Source organism: Crinia signifera, chromosome 4 (genome assembly GCF_055691185.1).
Source record: "Crinia signifera chromosome 4, ASM5569118v1, whole genome shotgun sequence".
NCBI lineage: Eukaryota > Metazoa > Chordata > Amphibia > Anura > Myobatrachidae > Crinia > Crinia signifera.
In genome coordinates this window covers 95,469,255-95,493,066 of record NC_139220.1, presented here as the reverse complement: position 1 = coordinate 95,493,066, position 23,812 = coordinate 95,469,255, and the positions used below count along the sequence as shown (strand labels likewise).

Sequence of the window (23,812 nt, the reverse complement as noted above, 5' to 3'; positions counted from 1 at the left end):
TTAAATTAAGTACATTGTGTGCATATGTCACAGTTATCTGGTGAGGGACAGGATTTGCTCCTGTTTGTCCACATATATTATGATTGGCAGCCACCAGCACTGGTTTTGCCTGGTACATTGACCATAAATAATATGAATTGATCCTGGTCCACCAACCCAAGACACCCCTGTCTGAGGCACCCAGTTTAGGAACCACTGGCTTATGCTGTAAAATCCACTCCAAATATACAACACACACACACACACACACACAAAAAACTCTCCCACATGTGCATCAAAAACACCTTATAACTAAGGTAGGCAACTTATACTTTGAACTCAATAATGGCTGGGACAACAGCACCCGGGTAAATTGCCACCCCTATTGGTGCCAAGTGGGACGATTTCAGGGAGTATTCAATGTGTGCAAATATTTTCCGACAGGGGAAATATCAGCACTCACTTATTCAATGCTGCCGTTAATGACAGCATTGAAGGGTATCAGATCCGATTTAAAAAAAAAAGTCAGATCTGTTTTGTCAGAAACGGCCGCGGATTGTCGAATTCACGGTCATTTTCCAACAATCTTCAGGGTTTCCAACACTCGATAGCCAGAAACACTGAACTCAGGCTGTCAAATTGCAGTCGAGAGAAACAAACACGGCTGGGATTTCAACTGTCGGGATGTTCAGACAGTCGTATTCCCAGATTGAATACCCCCCTTAAAGTTGTACAAAGATGTGGCTAGACCTACGTCTACTGGCTGTCTGCAACATTACGCAAATGCCACTATGAAGCGCTTCCCTGGTGCTAGGAAAGAGACGCCCACTGTCAACGCCTGTAGGAACCGAATGCAGATTGGCTTCTCATCGAAAAACACACTACTAGGTGCAGTTTGTCCATACAGGACTGGTTTCTTAGGTGAACAGTTGAGCGTGTGTACACTACCTTTTCACCCCCAACACTTCATAACACACCCACCGGATGGACCACCTCTGAACATCCCAGCCCAGGAACATCCTTCACTTTTCTAAGAATATACTGGTACAATGATCGCACAGCGCATTTGTGCATACCTTCCTGTTTGTAGACTACTAAAAAGAGTAACCCCTTTATCCATTCTCAACAAAGCATTACAGACACTTATATAAAATATAAATTTAAATAGATAGCTCCAAATACAAATAATTATATTGACCATATTTCTTTGAAAAGCAAAACAATGATGTCTTCTAAAACATGATATTGGAAAAGAGAAGCGATAGAATGAGAAGGGTTCAGCCTTACTCCTAGCTGATGTGTAATTGAAGCTTACCTATTTTGGGGAAATAATGCACAGCAAAGAGGGGTTGCAAACACCAAACTGCAAAAGTAAAAACAAACATTTATGTAAATCTTTTAAAGCAAGAAATAAATGGATTTAAAACATAATCAGACTGATCATGGGGCTTCTAATTGCTTCCAGCACTTTATACAGGTTCACACAGGGCCAGGAAATTGCCACCTAATGTTTAACCCTTCTTATAGCCCAGGTCAAATTGCCAGGTTGGTCGACCCAGGTTATAAGGTTTGGTGTTTCCACAATGCACCTCAACCCGTTCCACCAAGCAGCAACCCGCCAATAACCTGGGTTATAACTGCGGTGTGAAAGGGGTATAAGGTACGAAAAAAAATGTAAACCTACAGATGTGTCCTAACACACCAGGTCTTCACTCACGCTCAAAAAAAGGTCCTAGGGGACTCAGGTGTAACAAATGTCTTGGGTTTTCTTTCTGCCCAAAACATGCATCTCATAAAACAACTGGAGGTAAAAAACTACTTGGCTAACTTGCGCCTATCAATTTGTTGTGTGCCATCTGTGTGTGAAGGAGTCTGAAACTGTATACGAAATGCTAGGATGCTGTACCTGCAGCTTTTTCTCACTGAGTTCCGATATGCTTCTTTTGCGTATTTGTACATGTTTAAAACTAAATGCTCTGCAAGTCAAGTTGCAGCCCAGACTCTCCAGTATACAATGAGTGGCATTTTGCGACGTCTGCGATGCAATATTTAAAAATGACAACAGTGCTCTAACCTTCTTGGATCGGTTTAGACACGCCAGATATCTCAAGACATTTGGGCCCTTATTCTGGTTCACTCGCAAAGGCAAATTCCTATGGACTAATGGACAAATTTAAATGGATTAAACCATGTGCACCGCAGGTGAAGCAGATGTACCATATGCAGAGAGTCACATTTGGGGGAGTTATTTTGTTTCTGTGCAGGGAAAATACTGCCTTTTTTATTTTCACACTGCATTATAAATCTCACTTTAAAAGTAAAACCCCACCCGAATCTAAATCTCTCCGCACAATTTACATCTGCCCCCCTTCCCTGCAGTGCACATGGCTTTGTCCATTGGAGAAGGAATTTGCCTTTTGCAAGTGAACCAGAATTAGGGCCTTGGTGTATTACGTTTAGGTGTAGGAGGTGTATTCTCAGAAGTAGAACTTGACAAAACTCTGCTGAGCAATGCTTTATCCACATTCTGTATGTAGGGATCTGTTTATTAAGAAATTATTATTAAGTCTACTTGTATTCGGAGACAGATTTCACAGAACTATTTAAAAGAAAACTAGCAGAAGCACTTACCAGAAACCCACTATCCCAACTTGTATAGGGGCACTCATCCAGGGAAATCTCTGAAAAACAAAACCCCATGGATAGCAGTTTGTGAGATTGGGTGGCATGGAAAATACTAGTTATGCACAGACACAGAGCATACACATTACCTTAAGAAAAGCTTTCTTTTCCAAACTGTTCATTATAAACGGAGGGATAGCTGTCAAAAGATAATAATGTTAGCAATTGTGTAAAAAATTCACAAAATATTTTACTAATCCCCGGTTTAAAAAGAACACATAAAAAGAGCAAGTACAATGTATAAGACTTTCATTGATCCAGAATTCTGCAAATAATTTATCAGCACCAATTGACAATTAGGGTATCAAATTATTTACCAAGGGCTATCCAATTAGACACAAAAAGCTGGTTCCAGCCACAGGTTATCAGGGATTTTGTGCAAAAAAAAAAAAAAAAGGGGACTGCAGTCCCGTGCACGTTTCACTTTTCTTTGCAGCTAATTGGATACCCCCTTAACCTGTAGGCTACACCGCACAAGTGAGACCCAGATACTGCACAGAGCTATTGTATAGTATAGTATAACTACATACAGCTGCTGCTTGGATAGCAAATCTTTGTTGCGTAAACTGAATGACATAACACAAATCAATGCTTGCAGTAGCTTTTTCCTGTATGAAACCACACAAAAGAGAAGTACATTTTGAGTGGTGGCTCACAGTCAGAATGATCTGCAGTTGTGTAATGTGTGCTATGTGTTCATGTGACTAATAGCGATGTTACTCCCATAACTTAGCTATAGTCTAAGGCCCCATACACACCAGAACGACCAGGATCGTCTAACGATCGGCTACCGATTTGGCGTGCACTTTCCTGGTGCGCTCTCCCGCTGCCGGTAAACGACTAGGGAACGATCATGTTCCCTGGTGCACACGATTAGCTAACGATCCGACATCGGTAACGATGGTCGTACGACCGTCGGATGTGCGGATCGTTAGTAAATCGCGAGTACAGTGGTACAGTCGTTTTTAAAATGTTAATAAGGGGCAGGGCTAGCATAGTGGGGCAAGGGGGAAGGAAAAAAGAAAACAAAGAATATGGGCTGGGCTAGCAGAGGGGGTACAAAGACTAGGGGCCATTTTGCAGGACCTCATTTCTGCTTTGTGACTAGTGAGGCTTGGTGTATACCTGCTGAACGCTGCACATTGCTATTTTTGGCTGCTTTGTTTTTGCTTTGCACTACAAAGTTTGCTTTTTGCTTTTCCCATACTGCTATTTGCGTTATGGATTCTGCCCAGCAAGATTTCCTGCTTTCCTACGCTGTGCTCAGGGTGAGGAGGATGAGGGCCCAGCGCAGGAAGGCTCGATCTTGCTGGACCAAGCAGTGGCTCCTGGGCCGACAGGCGCGGTCTCATATGCCCCTGCTGATGGAGATTCGCGAGAATAATCCCCAGGATTATCGGAATTTCCTTCGCATGGACGATGAGACCTTCCAGGAGCTGCTGCGTCTGGTCACCCCCCACATCCAGAAGCAGGATACCAAGTACCGGATGGCTATCCCTGCTGAGGACCGGCTGGTGGTGACCCTCCGTTTCTTGGCTACAGGACGATCGCTGGCGGACCTAAAGTTTGGATCCATCATTTCCCCGCAAGCGTTGGGACTCATCATCCCGGAGACCTGTAAAGCCATCGTGAAGGTCCTGCAGCATCAGTATTGCAAGGTAAGTAAAAATGTACTAGACACGTGTAGTGAAAATAACTGTTTTTTTATTAAATAAGTAAAAGACTGCAATATTTTTTTACAAATGTACTGAGGTAGAGACAATTTTTTGTTGTAGAAATATAAAAAAGGTACAAAAACAGTATTGCTACTATTACAGCTCTGTCCTGGCATGAGGTAGAGAAAAGTAAATTTTTTTGAAAAAAATGCACTTTTTGGCTACATCACGTGTTGCATAGTGCAGATGCAATGGTCCCGGCACCATTGATGTGCACTATGCACCACGTGAAGCTTTGAGGCATCTGCAATGCTGCACCCTGCATGCAGCAATGGTGACATCACGAATAAAATATTAGCAAAGTGCCCAAAAAAGTATAATACTGAACATACAACCAAACAGAAGTCACCTTGCCATGCGGTCACAGGTAGCATTGCAGATGCTGCATGTAGCACAGATCATAAAAACACCCTCATGCATCTGTGGTGCATAGAACAGAAGCAATAGTCCCGGCCCCATTGCTCTGAACTATGCACCACAGCTGCAGGAAGGTGTTTTCAGTATTTGTGCAACAAGCAGCATCTGCAATACTGCACCCTGCATGCAGCAATGGTGACATCACAGATAAAATATTAGCAAAGTGCCCAAAAAAGTATAATACTGAACATACAACCAAACAGAAGTCACCTTGCCATGCGGTCACAGGTAGCATTGCAGATGCTGCATGTAGCACAGATCATAAAAACACCCTCATGCATCTGTGGTGCATAGAACAGAAGCAATAGTCCCGGCCCCATTGCTCTGAACTATGCACCACAGCTGCAGGAAGGTGTTTTCAGTATTTGTGCAACAAGCAGCATCTGCAATACTGCACCCTGCATGCAGCAATGGTGACATCACAGATAAAATATTAGCAAAGTGCCCAAAAAAGTATAATACTGAACATACAACCAAACAGAAGTCACCTTGCCATGCGGTCACAGGTAGCATTGCAGATGCTGCATGTAGCACAGATCATAAAAACACCCTCATGCATCTGTGGTGCATAGAACAGAAGCAATAGTCCCGGCCCCATTGCTCTGAACTATGCACCACAGCTGCAGGAAGGTGTTTTCAGTATTTGTGCAACAAGCAGCATCTGCAATACTGCACCCTGCATGCAGCAATGGTGACATCACAGATAAAATATAAGCAAAGTGCCCAAAAAAGTATAATACTGAACATACAACCAAACAGAAGTCACCTTGCCATGCGGTCACAGGTAGCATTGCAGATGCTGCATGTAGCACAGATCATAAAAACACCCTCATGCATCTGTGGTGCATAGAACAGAAGCAATAGTCCCGGCCCCATTGCTCTGAACTATGCACCACAGCTGCAGGAAGGTGTTTTCAGTATTTGTGCAACAAGCAGCATCTGCAATACTGCACCCTGCATGCAGCAATGGTGACATCACAGATAAAATATAAGCAAAGTGCCCAAAAAAGTATAATACTGAACATACAGCCAAACAAGAAGCTGCAACATGCAGCATCAGAAAAAATGCATAGCATCTTACGACAAATCCTGTAATAAAACAGGGGTGTCATCAGTCCCCGTACCCTCTTCCAGCAATGAAGAGTACAGATGGGTGTAGCGAGGAGGTGTGGTTGATATGCTAGAGGATTGTCCGCTAGTTGGTGTTGTTTCCTGCAACGAGGCAGGGATGGGCGATGTTAATTCGGTACTGGTGGATGGTGTATCTTCCCACGGTACAAGGCCGGCCAAATGCGTCTGAAATGACAAACGGCGAATGCGACCCATAAACACCAGCTCACTGCAGACACGTTCAAAAGCCATCTGTTGTGCGGGTTCCAATTGGCGTAAGCTCTCTGCCACATATTTCCCATATGTGTCAAAACGGTCTGGGGGCCTACGCAGCACCTCTTCAGCTCGCTGTAGCAATTCATCCTCTGGTTCATGGACCGGCTTACATCTTTTTTTTTTTCTTTTTTGGGTCGTTACCGGCGGTGTGGGTGTTTCTGGCACTCCGCTAAATGTACCTGAGGATACAGGGCCAGACTGTTCCAGGGGTGGGTTTGGGTTTTTCTGGATGTCGGCAGGAATGGGCGAGCCTCAGATGGTGGAACTTTGAAGGACACAAAGTTCTACCACAGGCTCGTCTCCAACAGCATGCACTTGCCGACAGTCCAGGAAACCAAACATGGTCTGAATTTTGTGTTCGTGGCGGATGAGGCATTTGGACTTCATGAACACATCATGAAGCCATATGCCAAAAGGGGACTAGACCACGACAAAAGGGTCTTCAATTACAGGCTGTCCAGGGCACGGCGGCTTGTGGAAAGTGCGTTCGGTATCATGGCTAGCCGATTTCGCATTTTCCACACGGCCATAAACCTGCGCCTGGACAAAATAGATTGGGCCGTCATGGCGTGCTGTGTCCTGCACAATTTGTTGCGCCGGAAAGAAAGGCCCAATCGCCAAAGTGGACCAGCGCCTGATGAGGACCCAGAAGAGCCAAGGGAAGTAGCCCCAATCTCATCCCTGCAAACGCCGGCACTGCAGTATCGAGGGAGTGCGCGTGCCAAACAGGTCAGGGATGAGTACAAGGCCTACTTCAATGGAGTGGGTGCTGTCCCTTGGCAGGAGGACCACATATAATTGGCCGGCAAATGAATTTAAAGTGGAGACAAAAAACTGAAAAAACTTGTGTAATCAGTGGGATGGTACTTACCGATAAGGCCTGTGAACTTTCATCCTGTACTGGCACCACGTCATCTGTTTCGCTCTCTACCATGAGGCAAAGCCCCGTCCTTGGTAACTCCTGGCTCAAGGTGAAGCAAATCAGGTCGTAGTACCAAAGGGACGTTTCATAGACATCTGCTGCTCCTGCCCCTGATTTTTTGGACGCCTGTATCTTTTTGTGTTCCTTGAGGAACACAGTCCGCAGGTTTTGGATTTTCTTTTTGACCCATTCGGAGTTGGCATCTGGGTTGTGACTGCGGCTGAACTGGACAAGGTCCTCCAGGGCTTGACTGCGCTTTACTTTATTGCTGTAGTCCTTTGATTTGGTTTTCCAAAGGCACTCATGTTCCCTGTATTGTTCGATGAATGCCTCAATGAACTCTCTTTCTTTTTGTATGGCTTGTGACATGTCTGCCCAAAAAAAAAATATTTAACAATAAATATACATTCACACAATGAAGGAAAATTAAATGTATTATTATTTCTTAAAAGGACATTAGGAAGACAGTACAGTTGGGGTGGGCTGCTGTGTCCTAATTAGCAGGCCAGTGGATACACAGTACAGGTGGGGTGGGCTGCTGTGTCCTAATTAGCAGGCCAGTGGATACACAGTACAGGTGGGGTGGGCTGCTGTGTCCTAATTAGCAGGCCAGTGGATACACAGTACAGGTGGGGTGGGCTGCTGTGTCCTAATTAGCAGGCCAGTGGATACACAGTACAGGTGGGGTGGGCTGCTGTGTCCTAATTAGCAGGCCAGTGGATACACAGTACAGGTGGGGTGGGCTGCTGTGTCCTAATTAGCAGGCCAGTGGATACACAGTACAGGTGGGGTGGGCTGCTGTGTCCTAATTAGCAGGCCAGTGGATACACAGTACAGGTGGGGTGGGCTGCTGTGTCCTAATTAGCAGGCCAGTGGATACACAGTACAGGTGGGGTGGGCTGCTGTGTCCTAATTAGCAGGCCAGTGGATACACAGTACAGGTGGGGTGGGCTGCTGTGTCCTAATTAGCAGGCCAGTGGATACACAGTACAGGTGGGGTGGGCTGCTGTGTCCTAATTAGCAGGCCAGTGGATACACAGTACAGGTGGGGTGGGCTGCTGTGTCCTAATTAGCAGGCCAGTGGATACACAGTACAGGTGGGGTGGGCTGCTGTGTCCTAATTAGCAGGCCAGTGGATACACAGTACAGGTGGGGTGGGCTGCTGTGTCCTAATTAGCAGGCCAGTGGATACACAGTACAGGTGGGGTGGGCTGCTGTGTCCTAATTAGCAGGCCAGTGGATACACAGTACAGGTGGGGTGGGCTGCTGTGTCCTAATTAGCAGGCCAGTGGATACACAGTACAGGTGGGGTGGGCTGCTGTGTCCTAATTAGCAGGCCAGTGGATACACAGTACAGGTGGGGTGGGCTGCTGTGTCCTAATTAGCAGGCCAGTGGATACACAGTACAGGTGGGGTGGGCTGCTGTGTCCTAATTAGCAGGCCAGTGGATACACAGTACAGGTGGGGTGGGCTGCTGTGTCCTAATTAGCAGGCCAGTGGATACACAGTACAGGTGGGGTGGGCTGCTGTGTCCTAATTAGCAGGCCAGTGGATACACATTACAGGTGGGGTGGCCTGCGGCGGCCTGTTTACATTGCTGCGCCTGGCACACTGTGCAACCTGCGGTGGGGCACCATTGGTGGACAGTGGGGACACATACAGGTGGGGTGGGCTGTGCTGTGACCAACAAACAGTGGTGGGCAGTGGGGACACATTACAGGTGGGCACCATTGGTGGACAGTGGGGAAGGGCTTTTGTAGAGGGCTGCGTGCAGTTCACATACCTGTTTTTTGTTTTGGCAGCTTCCCACGCCGAGAACCTCCGTAGCTGTGCTGTCTGCGGCATCCACGAGGCAAAATGGCTGCGGTGGGAGTGTCTTTATAAACAAGCCGGATTGGAACGACGGTCCGTACGACGGGAGCACACACAATGTGCTTCAGATGTGCATACAATCAGCACCCGACCTGCGGTCGGATTGGAGATTCTGCTGCAGGAGGCAAAATCTCCAATGCGACACACGACGTGACGGGAGCGCGCATCCCGTCGCAAACGATCCTGATTGTGAGTGAAAAACGAACGATTGACCCACAATGCATGCACAACCGTCGTTACAACGGTCGAAATTAGCCCTAATCGTGAGCTAATCTTTCTGGTGTGTATGGGGCCTAAGCCAGTGGTTCCCAAACTGTTGGCAGTCCAGGACTAAAACAAATTATGTATAGTCAAAGCAATAGGCAAAACCAGTCATAGTGGCTGCCAATCATAACACATGTGGACAATCAGAAGAACAACTGTATCCCACAACATAACTGACCCTAGGGATCACAGGGAGGCACAAGTTACTTTATTTTTCTTTTTTCCCCAAAATGTATCAATCCTAGGGTTGCCATAAAAAACAAAGCCTGGTGCTCTAGGTTGTTTTGATTCAAGAACGTTTGAGAACCAATGGTCTAAGTCAGTGGTTCCCAACACGGGTCCTTGAGTATCCCCAAAAGTGGTCTCCACACAGGATCACAAGTGAAATAATTAGCTCCACCTGTGGATCTTTCAAAATGTGTCTGAATAATGAGTGCACCTGTGGGGAGACCATGGAAAGCACTGTTGGGGGTACTTGAGGACCAAGGTTGGGAACCAATGGTCTAAGCCAATGGTTATTTTGGAAATATGCTTTCAAACAATGAATTTAATGTGGCTGCCAATCATAAAATATATGGACCTACAGAAGCACAACCCTGACCACTACCACAAAACAGAACCTAAAAATTGCTCAATTTATTAAACTTTTGCAGAGTTTTTCAATAACAAACTTTTGGCCTAGGGGTGCTGTGGAAAAATGCTGATATTCTAGGACGTCATGATTCAAGAACATGTATGAGAACTATTGCTACAGGATATTTACAGTCTTCTGTGTATTTAATAATATACGCACCCATGCCAGGGGCAGCCATCAGGATCCTAGAAACAACCACCTGAGAGATGGCCTGTTTAGCAGCATTAGGAGATTCGCCGATCCGGTTCCCATTCTCATCTGTGATTGGAATGCCATGTTTCAACTCCCTTTGAAATGGAACACAGGAATACGTTATTTGTTGTGGATACTGCTCGCTGAAATAGTTGTGTGCTCATTTCTAAAATAAGAAAACCCTGGTTTACACAGGACACACATTCTATAGATGAGAGATGTAATCAATCATTTGGTGTCATTTGTAAACTGTTTTATAGATTTACCCTATAAAACGCAAATGTATGTGAGAGAGAGTGCAAGATAGTGACTTACAATTTAAAATAAACTTTTCAACTAATTGCATACTGGTCTGAAATGTCCACAAAGTAATCTACAAGACCAAAGTTATCCGAAAACAAAAATAATTTTTTTACACAATAGCATCTTCCCATTCATAAGCTTTAAACTTTCTTTAAAAATTATTCCTATTATCAATTGTCATTTCTTTCACATAAAGGTAATGTTCATTCTAGCACCCGCTATCTTTGAAAACCCATGCAGTTCCTCTTCCCTGCCAGGGGTGTCGCTGTCTGCTGTGGTGTTTCTAGCACAGGTCTGGTTTGCATATCAGTGCGGATATACAGACCACACCTGGAAAAGCCAGAGAACCTTCAGCTCTCCTCCCTAGCAACCCTCAGGCTCTCCCTTGTGGTCCTGTAGTCTAACATGATCAGATTAGGCACTTTATTGTACACTAGTCCAGACTGGAAGTGGTTTGTACCACATATTAATTTGAAGAATGAACAACAGTGTCCATGTATTGTAGTGTTATGTGTGAACACTCTTGGCAACTGATTTATAAACAGAGACACTGTTGCCATTTACCTGTCTGGTGAATATATTTGATTGCTAGATGGTTTTCAAGTTATTGAAAGACACTGGTTATTGAATACAGCTGAGGCTAAGCTGCATAATTGAGCCACTTTCCAAATGGCACCCCATTGATAACCATCTAAAATGGACTGACTATACCCTCTGGTCAAAATAAATGATCCTCTGGAAGTGATAAAGTACTAAGGATCCGATACGTAATCCCGGCGGTCGGAATCCCGACCGCCGAAATCCCGACATGGGGGGGACGTGGATCGCCCCCCCTTGCGGGCTCGCTGCGCTCGCCACGCAGCGGGCCCGGTGCCTCGCTACGCTCGGCACGCTATTTTATTCTCCCTCTATGGGTGTCCTGGACACCCACGGAGGGAGAAAGTTTCGGGATTTCGGCGGTCGGGATTCCAGTGTCGGGATTCTGAACGCCGGGATCCCAACCGCCGGCAAATTGACCGCATCCCAGTACTATTCGGTATACGTATTAATGGATCAATTTTTATTATATATATTGTTCTGTTTGTCTATTTAATAAATGTTATTTAATTATTGTGTATCTTTGAGCACCCCACGCCTCTATTTGGCAAACATTGGCAAAGATAGAAATTACTAGAATTACTATGCAATGAACATGACCAGTGAACTTAATGTCCCATAAAGCTCAGAGCAATTTTGTGCAAAGTCGGGCAGAAATCAGCCCACGAGTGGAGAGCTCAGTTGCCTTTGCCGGCATTGAAATGCCATGGAAATGTCAACTCACACTCTTCGTAAATAGTACAATTGACCACCAAAAAGTTATAGTTGGAATATTAATGTTGCATTCTTGGGAGTTTCAGATTTTGCCAGATTTTTTTATATTGTATACAGAATAAGTCTTACCGTTGCCTCATTAATGGGATATTGATACAGTTAGCAGCAGCAACAGCAGCAAATGGAACAAATCTTCCTATTAGTGGTGAAACATGCTGAAAGAATAAAAAGACAAGAAAAAAGGACAGTTATAGTTTCCCTTTGAGACTAAATTATACCAGGCCAACCAGTCAAAAGCAATCTATGCACTGGTTTCCTCATTAAACACACTCACAGGATATGCACATAATTCTAAAGCTGGCCATACATCAGAAAGATCGATTGCACTCATGATTGTGTACAATTTTCCTTGAAATCCCCAGCAGTCCTTGGTGGTTTTTGGACACACAATCTACACACAATCCATCATACAATCCATCTTCTGCATGATTTTGTACACAAGATGTGCACACAATCTGCATACAATCCATCTTACAATCAATTGAGATTGTATGATTGGGTACAATATCTTTCTGATGTATGGCCAGCTTAAAGGTGCCCACAGACGCTACAATTGTACTGTGCTATGCGTTTTTGTCTGTACAATGGTTCTATACAATTTTTCTTCCAGCTTGCGATGCAATGTGCACTTGGATGCATGCGATGTGATGTAATGAACCCATGTTTGTAATGTTAAGTTTCAGATGTAGTCTAAAAAGTACATGCAGCACGTACTTTTTTTAGACATACAATATCGGGCTCCCGGGAACGCGCATCACACAAGCCCATAAACACCATCCAATAATTGTACATAAGATGCAATTTGTGCTTAAAAAGTACAAAACGCATTCGATAATTGATGCGTCTGTGGGCACCTTAAGTGGTAAGACACTTATAAAGATAACATGCTCATCTATAGCACCAGGTCTGTCCAGTTCCTGACTTGCACAGTTGGAGCTGGTGTATAGCCTAAGGATACAACAGCCCCTACAACAGGAATAGGGTAAGAATTAAGCAGGATGGAGTGGTGACAGGTAGGATAGAAGGAGCATGGGGCAGCTTGAAGTTCCCTTTGCCAGTTCCCTTTAGTAGAACAGTAGAGGAGCGGTACGTTTCCGGTTGCGCACTGGAGAGCCATTATCCTCGACAATTGCAAGAGTTGTCTGCAACAGCAGGAGATTTATGACCAACAGATGTTTTTTGTAGAAGTGGTTTGCAAGAGACTGCAAGAGTAGAAACGCTGTGGCAGCCCAATGTACAATTATTGGATGGTGTTTATGGGCTTGTGTGATGCGCGTTCCCGGGAGCCCGATATTGTATGTCTAAAAAAGTACGTGCTGCATGTACTTTTTAGACTACAGATAACAATACTGCTGCCATCCAGGTCTTAGTTGTTACATAGTTACATAGTAGGTAAGGCTGAATAAAGACTTGCGTCCATCTAGTTCAACCTATGTTTATAGTAGCTTATCCCTTGTTGTATAGTATGTTCTGATATTTTAGACAGATTGTTACTTATTCATACCCGTGGATGTTTTTAACCAATAAATGTTTATCCAACCTTATTTTAAACGTATTTATAGGTGTCTGCCGACACCACTTCTTCAGGAAGAGAGTTCCAAAGTTTGACTGTTCTGACTGTAAAGAATTTTTGGTACTTGTGAGTTATCCGGGCTGCCGATTTTGTCCTTAAGTTTAGTTAACTTAAGGACACCCGACCGACGCGATGCCCGCGATTTAGCCCCAAATCGGGGGCATCGCGTCGGTCGTGGCCGTTATAAGGGACCGCGACGCGATGCCCGCAATTTCCCATAGACAGTAATGTTAAAAGACGCGATGGACCCGATTTTCCATAGACAGTAATGTTAAAAGACGCGATGGACCCGATTTCCCATAGACAGCAATGTTAAAATAAAATGACAATGTGAAATTGGCCAATATGGCCATTTCACATTGGATATGTTTTAAAAAAAAATGTTTCATGGCCCCCCACCACCGTTAACGCCACCCCGCTATTGACGCCAACCCGAAGCGTGCCCGCGAGGGGCGGCGGTACGCGTCCTCCGACCTTTTCATACCCCTACTATCCACTAGGGCGTGGAGTGAGAATAGAATAGTGTGGCGAGCGCAGCGAGCCACCGAGCCCGAAGCGTGGCGAGCCCCGCGAGGGGACGCGGATACCTTCACAGGTATCCGCGTGCCCTTGCGGGCTTCACAGGTGTCCGCGTCCGCTCGCCACGCTTCGCTCGCTGCGCTCGCCACGCTTCGGGTTGGCGTCAATAGCGGGGTGGCGTTAACGGTGGTGGGGGGCCATGAAACATTTTTTTTTAAAACATATCCAATGTGAAATGCCCATATTGGCCAATTTCACATTGTCATTTTATTTTAACATTGTTGTCTATGGGAAATCGGGTCCATCGCGTCTTTTAACATTACTGTCTATGGGAAATCGGGTCGGAAATCGGGTCCATCGTGTCTTTTAACATTACTGTCTATGGGAAATCGCGGGCATCGCGTCGCGGCTCCTTATAACGGCCACGACCGACGCGATGCCCACGATTTCGGGCGCGATGAAAAAATCAGCGGCCCGGATAACTCACAAGTACCGAATTTTTTTTTCTTCTAGAATGATGAACAAAATCTTTTTTTCTTCTAATCTAAACTCGTGCCCTCTCGTCCTAGATTCCTGTCTAGCAGAAAAAAGGGTGCTTGACAGGTCCTTATATTGGCCCCTGATATATTTGTACATGTTGAGCATGTCCCCCCTTAAACTTCTCTTCTCTAGTGTAAATAGTCCCAGCTTGCTTAATCTCTCCTTGTAGCTTAAAGTCTCCATTCCCCTAATAAGCTTAGTTGCTCTTCTTTGGATTCTTTCTAATTCTATGATGTCCTTTTTATAGTGTGGGTCCCAGAATTGTACTCCGTATTCGAGGTGCGGTCTAACCAATGATTTGTACAGAGGCATAATTACTTTTGAATCCCTAGTTTCCATGCCCCTTTTAATACATGCTAGAGTTTTATTGGCCTTTTTAGTTGCTATATTACATTGAGTTGTGGTGGATGCTGGGTGACCATGGCCAAGTTTGAGGATGTAAGGTAAGCATCTCATCAGGATTCACCTATTTAAACTCAACAAAAAGTTTGGCTTGAGCAAAGTTTCTGCACACTAAGTGTGACATCAGCTGACTCAAGAGCAGAAGGAAGCTCGGGTGATTTGGTGCTATAACATGCTGACTAGGTTTGATGGCGGTCCCTGATACTCTGGGAGATCACCAGCGGTGATGATTCCTGGATCTAATCTTTTGACCCAGAGACTAAACAATAGTCGACCCAGTGGACCCTAGTTGGAAGTACACCACCAAAGACTTTCAGACATGAGCACAGTTGGCCAACCAGAAGGTGGCAGTTTTTGTGGCCAACACTGGTCATGTAGTAGTGCACCATAACTGGGGACTGGACGTCCATCATCATGACAATGTAGCGGTCCAGGAAAGTGATGGATATTCTGGCCCATGAACACATCCAGGAGCTTGGTCATCTGCCATTCAGTCCCGACCTGGCCCCCTAAACTTTTTGGTGTTTCTACAAATCAAGCGCAAGAAGCATGATCCTTTTTTTGAGCTGCAGTGAAGAACTTCATCCAGCATGTAGAAAACATACCTTTTTGGGATTGGTCCAGCTGCTTCACCAAATGGTTTGAACACATGTCATTTTGCATAAACATCTCTAGTGAATTATTTGAAAAAAATATATAATGTTCAGTTTGGGCCTAATCCAACAGCTAATGTATGTAAATCAGCCAATGTTTTCTTTCGGTAATGAGATTGCGCTGAGAAATTAGTATCAAAGTGCGTGACAAGAAGACAGCATTTGGGGGTGGTAATGGTGAGTGGTCAGCATTTTCTGGGCGTGCATAAATTAGCAGCTGTGATCTTACTTGCTACTGGAAAGTCCTCTGTGTCCCAGGAGAGTAGCTCAGACTTCACGCCATAATTTAATACTTTGCAAATCACCTTAGTATTAGTTGTAATAAGTGAACACATAAATTCAAAGATACCTTTTTGTTGTAATTTAAACTTGGTTGCATCAGTTACACCTCTATTTGGGGTGACAAATGATTACCTTCTCAGTCTGATTTACAAGAAACTTTAACAATTCAGGTTGGTGGATCACCAAACCCGCATACATTGTGGCAGTGTGCACACAGCGTGAGATTCAATACCAAAATTTAGAACTTTCATAAAGTTTGCACAAATTTTCTTCAAAATGCAATCTGACAGGTCCATAGGAATTGTGTTTTAATTTGGTCGGAACACAGAAAGAGTTTGAAATTAAATTGCAATTCATTATGCAAATTCACCATCGAAGGGATGATCATAAATCTTTTGCAAAAATGTTGCATACCACGCATAAATGTGACTGGATCAAATATTTTTTAAGTTTTTCACAAATGTCCGTTCTGTGCATTATGTAAAAAATAAAGCTAAGCAGTATTGATGGGATCTGGCGTCCATATCAGAGTCAGGTTCTTCTGACTACAAACCCTTTATAAACATAAGATGTTGCAGACAGGTCCTGGGTGCACTATGGGATATAATTTTATTTGACAAGATTTTATTTATAATACCGGTCTATTACAAAATCAAACACATCTGCTGGCCCTCACATATCATGTTCCACATTGCAAATCTCATATTCTGTGTTGTCTTTTGGGAATTATAACAATACAAAGGGCGTGATGGAACTATTTACGCTGCCGGCACCCAAAAGATGGTGCCAAGTGGATCTATTCAATTGTGGTGCAGTTTGCATGCAATCAGCTGCTAGCGTGCGAACGGAGGGGTGGAGAATACACATGAGAAAAAAAGTGATCTGTTTGAGCACTCAAATGGCATTTTTCTTTGCATCATGCCCATTACTTTGGGCTTTACACAACAAAAACAGACATCTCTGGCCATAATAAAGAAAAGCAATTGAATCTCACCCAAAGAAGAACTATATGGTGTTATTTAATATTATATGATTTTTAAGACATTCTAGCTTACATTTCTTTTGGGATTTGTCTAATGAAATTAGTTATGAGAGTAATAATATGGTTTATATACTATTTTCAGCAAAGAAATTACAATCTCTGCCAGATTACCATTCATAAGACCGACATTCTTTTATCCTACTATATTAGTGCAGTTGCACCTTGTGGTTTTGTGTCATGGTTACTTATCAGATACCCTATGTTACAGAGCAGGTTTGAAAGACATCAGAATGGGCCCATATGATGTTCACAGCAGGGTGCAGCACATATTCCACCATACTAGGCACAATTAACACAGAAAATAACCTGGCATTTGTGCCCTCTTATACCCCTTTCACACTGCACCACAAACCTGGGTTAGTGCCAGGTTGGTAATGTATGGACCAGTGGTCAGGGTGCAGTGTGAAAGCACCACTGCTTATAACCTGGGTTGACCAACCAGGCAATTCAACCAGGGTTATAAAAAGGGTTAAAGCCGGGTCGTCCTCTGCATAATGGGCCACCCAGGTTTAGTGTGAAAGCGCTGGACCCGGGTCCGAGCCAGCTTAGCAAATTGAAAGGGATATTAGTGCAGAATGAACGGCCGTCTGTAGAAGGGTCATACAGCTGCACTGCATATTAGAGCAGATATTTTGTTACAACCAAAGCCTAGGACAGCAACTGCTCAAGAAATGATACTGTAAATTCACATAAAGACTTATCCCATATTTCAGATGTTACCTGATTCCTGTATCACGTGCTGGACATGAAATGTACAAGTGAACACTGATGAAATGGATATTATTCAGTTGGACAATTAAAGACATCATATAAGCACAACACATGGAATACCTTGGTTAGTGCGTTAAGTCCTAGAGCAGTGGCAACAGCACCTGTGGTGGCAGAAACATAAGCTGTTCCCAGTTCGCTAAAACAACAAGAGGTAACAGTGTGTGAATGTGCATGGGAAAAGCATTACATGAATGTCATTAATGAAAGGTAAGTGGTATTTAGGAACTACAGTATGCACTACCATGGTCACAAAGGTATAGTCATAGTATCCACCAGTGGATTCCAGGCTTCATACTGGTAAACCTCATAGTGCTTTGTTTTGGAAACCATCAGAGAGAAACCTGCACAGATCTTTTAAACTCACATAAATTGGGATTATTTAAAAAGACCACTTTTCTTGAAAGATCTTATTCCTCCTCTCCCCAGCAATATAGAGGCATGCGATCGTATACAATTTTTGATTGTACAAGCACCCTGATGGGTCCTTACAATGTTAAATGCCCCCCCCCCCCCCCCCCCAGTCAACACCACCCCGAAGCGTGGCGAGCGCAGCAAGCCTGCAAGGGGCGGCGGTACGTGTCCTCCAACCTTTTCATACCCCCACTATCCACGTCGGCGTGGAGTTGACTTTAGATAGTGTGGCGAGCGCAGCGAGACCCGCGAGGGGACACTGATTACTTTACATGTATTGCGCGTCCCCTAGCCACGCTTCGGGCTTGGTGGCTTGTCACACTATCTAAAATCAACTCCATGCAGACGTGGATAGTGGAGGTGCTTGTACAATCAAAAATCAGGGTGCTTGTACAATAAAAAAAATCGTATACGATCGCATCCTATGTATGGCATACAATGAGATATTTTATTGTACAACATTGCATGGCATACCATCGTATACCTTATTTAGTGTTATGGTATACGATGCGATGGGCGCCGTGCTAGGAAACAAGTAGCGAATTAATAGCTATAGCTGTACAGCGCCATAACTGTACAGTGCATTTCATCTCAATGCTCTATGTGTGAGAGTAACGCAGAATGTAAGCCTCACTGGGGCAGGGACTGTTGTCAATATCTCAATGCAATTAGTAATAATCCATTGGTCTCATAACAGATTACATGCACATACCATCATAAACCCCCCCCCCCCCCCCCCCCCGTTTCTTGTAAATGTCTACTATTTAAATGTTACTGCATACTAAACAATAACTGTAGTTGAAAGTGGAGACAACACACCACTTCACTCTCACGTTCTCTCTTTTATAGTACTTAGGGAACAGGTCAGACTAATGATTTTATTTGTGTACTCCCATTACCCCAGGGGTTCAGTCAGTGCATTCCTGGTAGTTACCAGCAACCAAAATCATTAGTTATACAAAAAAAACCCTCATGAATGCATTAATGAAATTAAGCACATTTGAAACCATTAGTAGAGACATGCATGGTGAAATACAAAACGGGCTAAAAAGGTCAATGCTAGACCAGAAAAAAAATATACCAGGACGTGAAATGCATACTTGATTTGACAAGAATAACCATATTGAACCTATTAGCACAGAAAATTAAGGACTAAGTAGGCATGACAAAAGATATGGGGTCAAATGTAATAGGGTATGAGAACCAGAAAGTGAGAGATTTTGTAGAGTTTACCCCATTTTTTTTAAAAGAGGCAATTAATTACATGGCAAAATCTACCTGGATTAGCAGTATTAATGATTGCCGCTTAAAAAAAAAAGGGGGGGGAAAACTCCCAAAATCTCTCACTTTCTGATTCTCACAGCCTATTATATTTGGTCCGTGGCCTCAAAAATGTGTCATTAATTTGCAGTACAAAACCTAAAGATAAATAATAAAAAAAGTATAATCATTTATAAACCATAAACAATTACTGAACAACAGACCAAATTGGACATCTAGGTCGGGATGTATTAATATACATCACCGCCCTTCGCCGCCCGGCCGCCGCGATTCCAGTGCATATGTACTAACATATGCGTCTGGAATCGCGGTGCAGTGGCGGAGGCCCCCCAGAATACCTGTAATGTGGTGTGTGGGGGTCTCAGTCACCTTCCAGCCGCCTCTTGCTCCCTATACGCTGGGACAGCTCAGCGTGGTTGTCCCAGGGGCCTCCTCCCCCCCCCCCGGAAAGACGCTGCGTTGGTAGGGGGAGGAAGGGTTTACCTTCCCGGGTCCTGGAGGACCTGCAGGAAGGTAAGCTGGAGGGAGGGGGGTCGGCGAGGCGGCGAAAAGAAGCCCATAGGCTTCTATAGGGTATTGCCACCCAACGTGATGGCGGGGTATTAGCACATATGAAAATGCAGTAAAACAGGAGTTTTACCGCATTTTTCAGCTTAATTCCGCCCATACAGAGGTAATGGGACATACAGACATACACATGGAGAGATTAAAGCCCCATTTCTAAGCAATCTGAATAGAAAGCTTACAAATGAATCACTAAATCGCTTCATGTGTGTATGGTCCCCGGCGATGGCAATATGTGTTCCCACGCAACGCTATAACCTGACTAGATATATACTGCATGCAGTATATATCCAATCATTGCCAGTGTTCTCTCACCAGAGATCACTGGCTGTAACAGATCACTGGTGCATTGCTGTGTGCTGAGCCATCTGTGCTTAACTGCACAGATGCTCAGTCACCCCATGTGTACGGGAAGAAGACTTCCCACTGCACCTAGTCCATGTAACAATGATCACCTTGTTGGAATAAATATGTGGGAACAAATGAGCTCTGTGAACCCTGCTCCACATAAGTTTCCTCTCCACCCTAGCAGTTTTTAGAATACTCATCCCATGGAGAAGAAAACCAGATTGTAATAGGAGGCTGGTTTGATAAAGTAATGCCTCCATGGCTTTAAGTTTTTTATTTGGGAACATATTTGAACACTTCTCTTTTCTGTACATGATAAGGTTATCCTCTATGCTCGTTCATCTTTGGGAAGAGGGTTGCAGCGACTGCCATTCAAGGAGGTTCTGCCATCCCCGTCGTACAGCCCCGTCCTTGCGCCCTGCGACTTTCACCTCTTCCCAAAAATGAAAGAGCACCTTAAGGGTCAACACTTCAACTCTGACGACAAGGTGAAAGCTGCCATTCGGTCCTGGTGTCAACAACAACTACCAGCTTTCTTCTCCGATGGGTTTGCCCGACTTGTCAAGCGTTGACTAGGTTGAAAAGTGAATTACATAGAGGGCAAACGGTATTATGTGCAAAAAAAAAAAAAGGGGGGGGTTCAAATGTGTTCACAAATAAAAAAAATAAACAGCCATAGAGGCATTACTTTTCAATCTAGCTTCGTATTTGTTTACAAAGTCAGACCACTTAAAGAGGAAATTGCATATTCTATATGAAAACTGATCCCACTTCCAGAGATAAACAAGTGGCCAGACTGGCCTTTTAAGTAGGACAACAAGGTTTTAAAAGAAGAATACGAACTTGTCTTTGAAGTATAAACTAATATGCATTATATAAAACTTTGAATCTCTGAAAACGATCCTGAGCCAGTTGTTATTCTGACACAAAGTGACTCACTGTACACATGCAAAGACTACAAAAGTAGTAAAAGAAATAAAAGATTGACTGGCAAGTACTGTAGCCACATTTACCTTCCTGTGATGGGAGCATCTCCACTCCTGTTTGTGTAGTTAACGATGGCATTAAAAGACTGATTAATCCACTGCCAAAAGATCACGGCTGGCGTTGTTCTAAAAATAGAAGACAGCATTTACAGGCTTCTATTTGCTGTGGCTCAGAGGCAACAGTCAGAGGACATGTAATATGAACATCTGGGCTCCAGGTCTATTCACGTATGCATAGTGCAACCTTCCTGGTGACCCCTGACAGACAGACACACACACACACACACACACACACACACACAGTCAGCCCTGCTCATTGCATCCTCACAAGCAGACAATGAGGTCTCACATGCTACCTGGGATAAAGGTTATATGTCAGATTTAAATCTTCAGGTTACGGGTATATAAATCACCTTTTAACCAGAAGTGATTCAGCAGTCATTGCATAGTCCACAACAGGGCCAGATGTATGGCCTCTCCCTGAAGGTGTCTAACCCAATGGTGACCAGTACAAATCATGCCACAATGACAATTCCCTCAAACATTGTATTGTGAGGGTATTAGGATACATAAAATAATGGACTTTAGGACAAATGGGGGCATTACATGACTGAAACAGAGACAATTGTATTCTATGGAATAGGAAATATAAAATTATTGCGAAGTGTGTTCCATAATATTTACATTAATACAATATGAAGTGAAAAATGATTTACCCTGCTATAGTTTCTTACCTATAAAACGTCATCATGCATCCTGTTATGGTCATATTCATTGGCACCTGAGCGGACATCCTTCCAATCAGAATCATCTTTTCCTCAGTATCAGGGTGGAAGGCAGAGTCATATACATATTTTGCTCTCCACAATTCATCTTCTGTAAGACCCGGCTGCAGAATTCCATGTCTTTAACAATACAAAAGAGCATTTTACTTGATCAGTGTTCCTGTATATTTATAAGAAAATCTAAATAATAAACACATGTCAGTGACTTAACTAGAAGGGATTTAGGGCAAGTGGTTTAACCAGGGTAGATTCCCCATTGTGCCAGTTTGGTGGGCACAATCAGCTTGGCGATTGTGACTAAGCGATTTTACTTAGTGAAAATCTTCCAGTCGCTGCTGGAGAGAAGCCAGCAGCCATCCCCAGCAGCAACCCGTGCTTACAGCTGATAAGACACTGCAGCACCCAGCAAGAATACTCTTACCAGCAGTGTCTACTCGGCTGGGCGATAGCGACACTGCAAGGCTGTGCATCGATATCACCCACTGTGTACACATGGGGAAATTCAGAGAAACATTCTAAGCAATTTTGACAATGTAGTTAAAATCGCTTAGAACAAATTGCCCCGTGTGTACACGGCTTTACAGCCATGTACTTACCTGAGGGGCCCATTTAACAATGATAGCATTTGCAATGCGACCTAAGTGCGATATAATCGCGCATGATCACACTGCAGAATGCAATCACTTTGAAAAAATGGATCACCCTGCACAGGCAGGGAAAGGGGGCCAGAGATGGAGCTTCTGATCATGCACAGCCAGCAGGAGTTTCTGGGGGAACCTGAAGGAACTACATCCCAAGTCTGTAGCCCATAGGTTACCATGGGCTGCCGCTATCCGGAGATGGTGGTACCTGCGGGTTTGAATATCAGGAATGCTTTGCATTCCTAAAATAGGTAAAATCGGACAGCATTGCATACCCCATGATTATAGAGAGGGTTGTGCCACAAGGTCACGTCTCCTCCCCTCCTCCGGCGCAGCATGACCTAAACTTCTACTTCCACCGTTGGGAGTTATGGTAAAAGTAACAAAGTCCATGACACATTTTCTTCTCTGTTGGATATATCTGCAGCTTACACACTTCCTATACATTGCTTCTTTATGTATGCTATCCATATTGTGCATTGGATCTAGATATTCTTTGCCTAATGTTATATACAATGTATTTTCCTGTATCCTAGCTGTCACCTTCCTGTTGCCCACTTTGTGTTCAATAAAAACACCAAAGTATCTGTATTTATAACTAGTAGAGACTTATACCTCCAGTACATGCCCTAGCTTTAATATACAAATACAATGTGATATACAGATTTAACAAGCAGCTCATTTCTAGTAATACAAGAAACAAATGAAGAAGATGTGACAAACATGTTTTCTTTCTCTGTTTACACTGCGATAGCAAAGCCATTTCTCTGCCACTGTCATTATGTGTAGTGAAAGATTAACAGACTGTAGCCAGTACAGGTGTGGATTGGAAGGGTGACCGTCAATAAGTCAACAACTATTGGTCAACAGGCAAAAGATCGACATTGACAAAAGGTCAACATGGTAGTGATCGACGCAGGAAAATGCTGCCACAAGTTTTTCATGTTTTATTTCATTGTCTATGTCGACATGGATCCCCAATAAATGTAGCACTTCCGCCGGCCATGCTTCGGGCTTGGGTACTATTATAATCTCACTCTATGCCAACATGCATGGTAAAATTATTATTTTTTTTTTTTTTTTAAACATGATAAACTGTTGAATCAACTGGATACCAGCCATCACTGCCAGCATTATAGGTAGGGATGCCAATACTGGGGATTGGGAGGATACCAGGAATTTTTGTTTGGGATCTGAATCCCGGGATTGGGATGTCATGATTGAAATGCACATGCGCATTTTATCCCTTTCACCTGGGCAGCGCTGAGCACCATCAG

At 43.9% G+C, this 23,812-nt stretch overlaps 1 protein-coding gene across 2 annotated transcripts in view; it reads right to left on the bottom strand.

Moving 5' to 3' along the window:
* Window positions 1–23,812, bottom strand: part of SFXN1 (sideroflexin 1) — a 44,979-nt gene that overhangs the window by 8,966 nt on the left and 12,201 nt on the right. For both annotated transcript variants that reach the window (XM_083182002.1, XM_083182003.1), the window contains exons 3-10: window positions 21,844–22,014; window positions 21,137–21,235; window positions 17,580–17,655; window positions 11,807–11,892; window positions 10,031–10,158; window positions 2,751–2,800; window positions 2,611–2,660; window positions 1,295–1,342 (exon numbers count right to left, since the gene is read on the bottom strand). In XM_083182002.1, coding sequence (XP_083038128.1) covers window positions 1,295–1,342; window positions 2,611–2,660; window positions 2,751–2,800; window positions 10,031–10,158; window positions 11,807–11,892; window positions 17,580–17,655; window positions 21,137–21,235; window positions 21,844–22,014 — 708 coding nt within the window. The remainder of the gene's footprint in view (window positions 1–1,294; window positions 1,343–2,610; window positions 2,661–2,750; window positions 2,801–10,030; window positions 10,159–11,806; window positions 11,893–17,579; window positions 17,656–21,136; window positions 21,236–21,843; window positions 22,015–23,812) is intronic.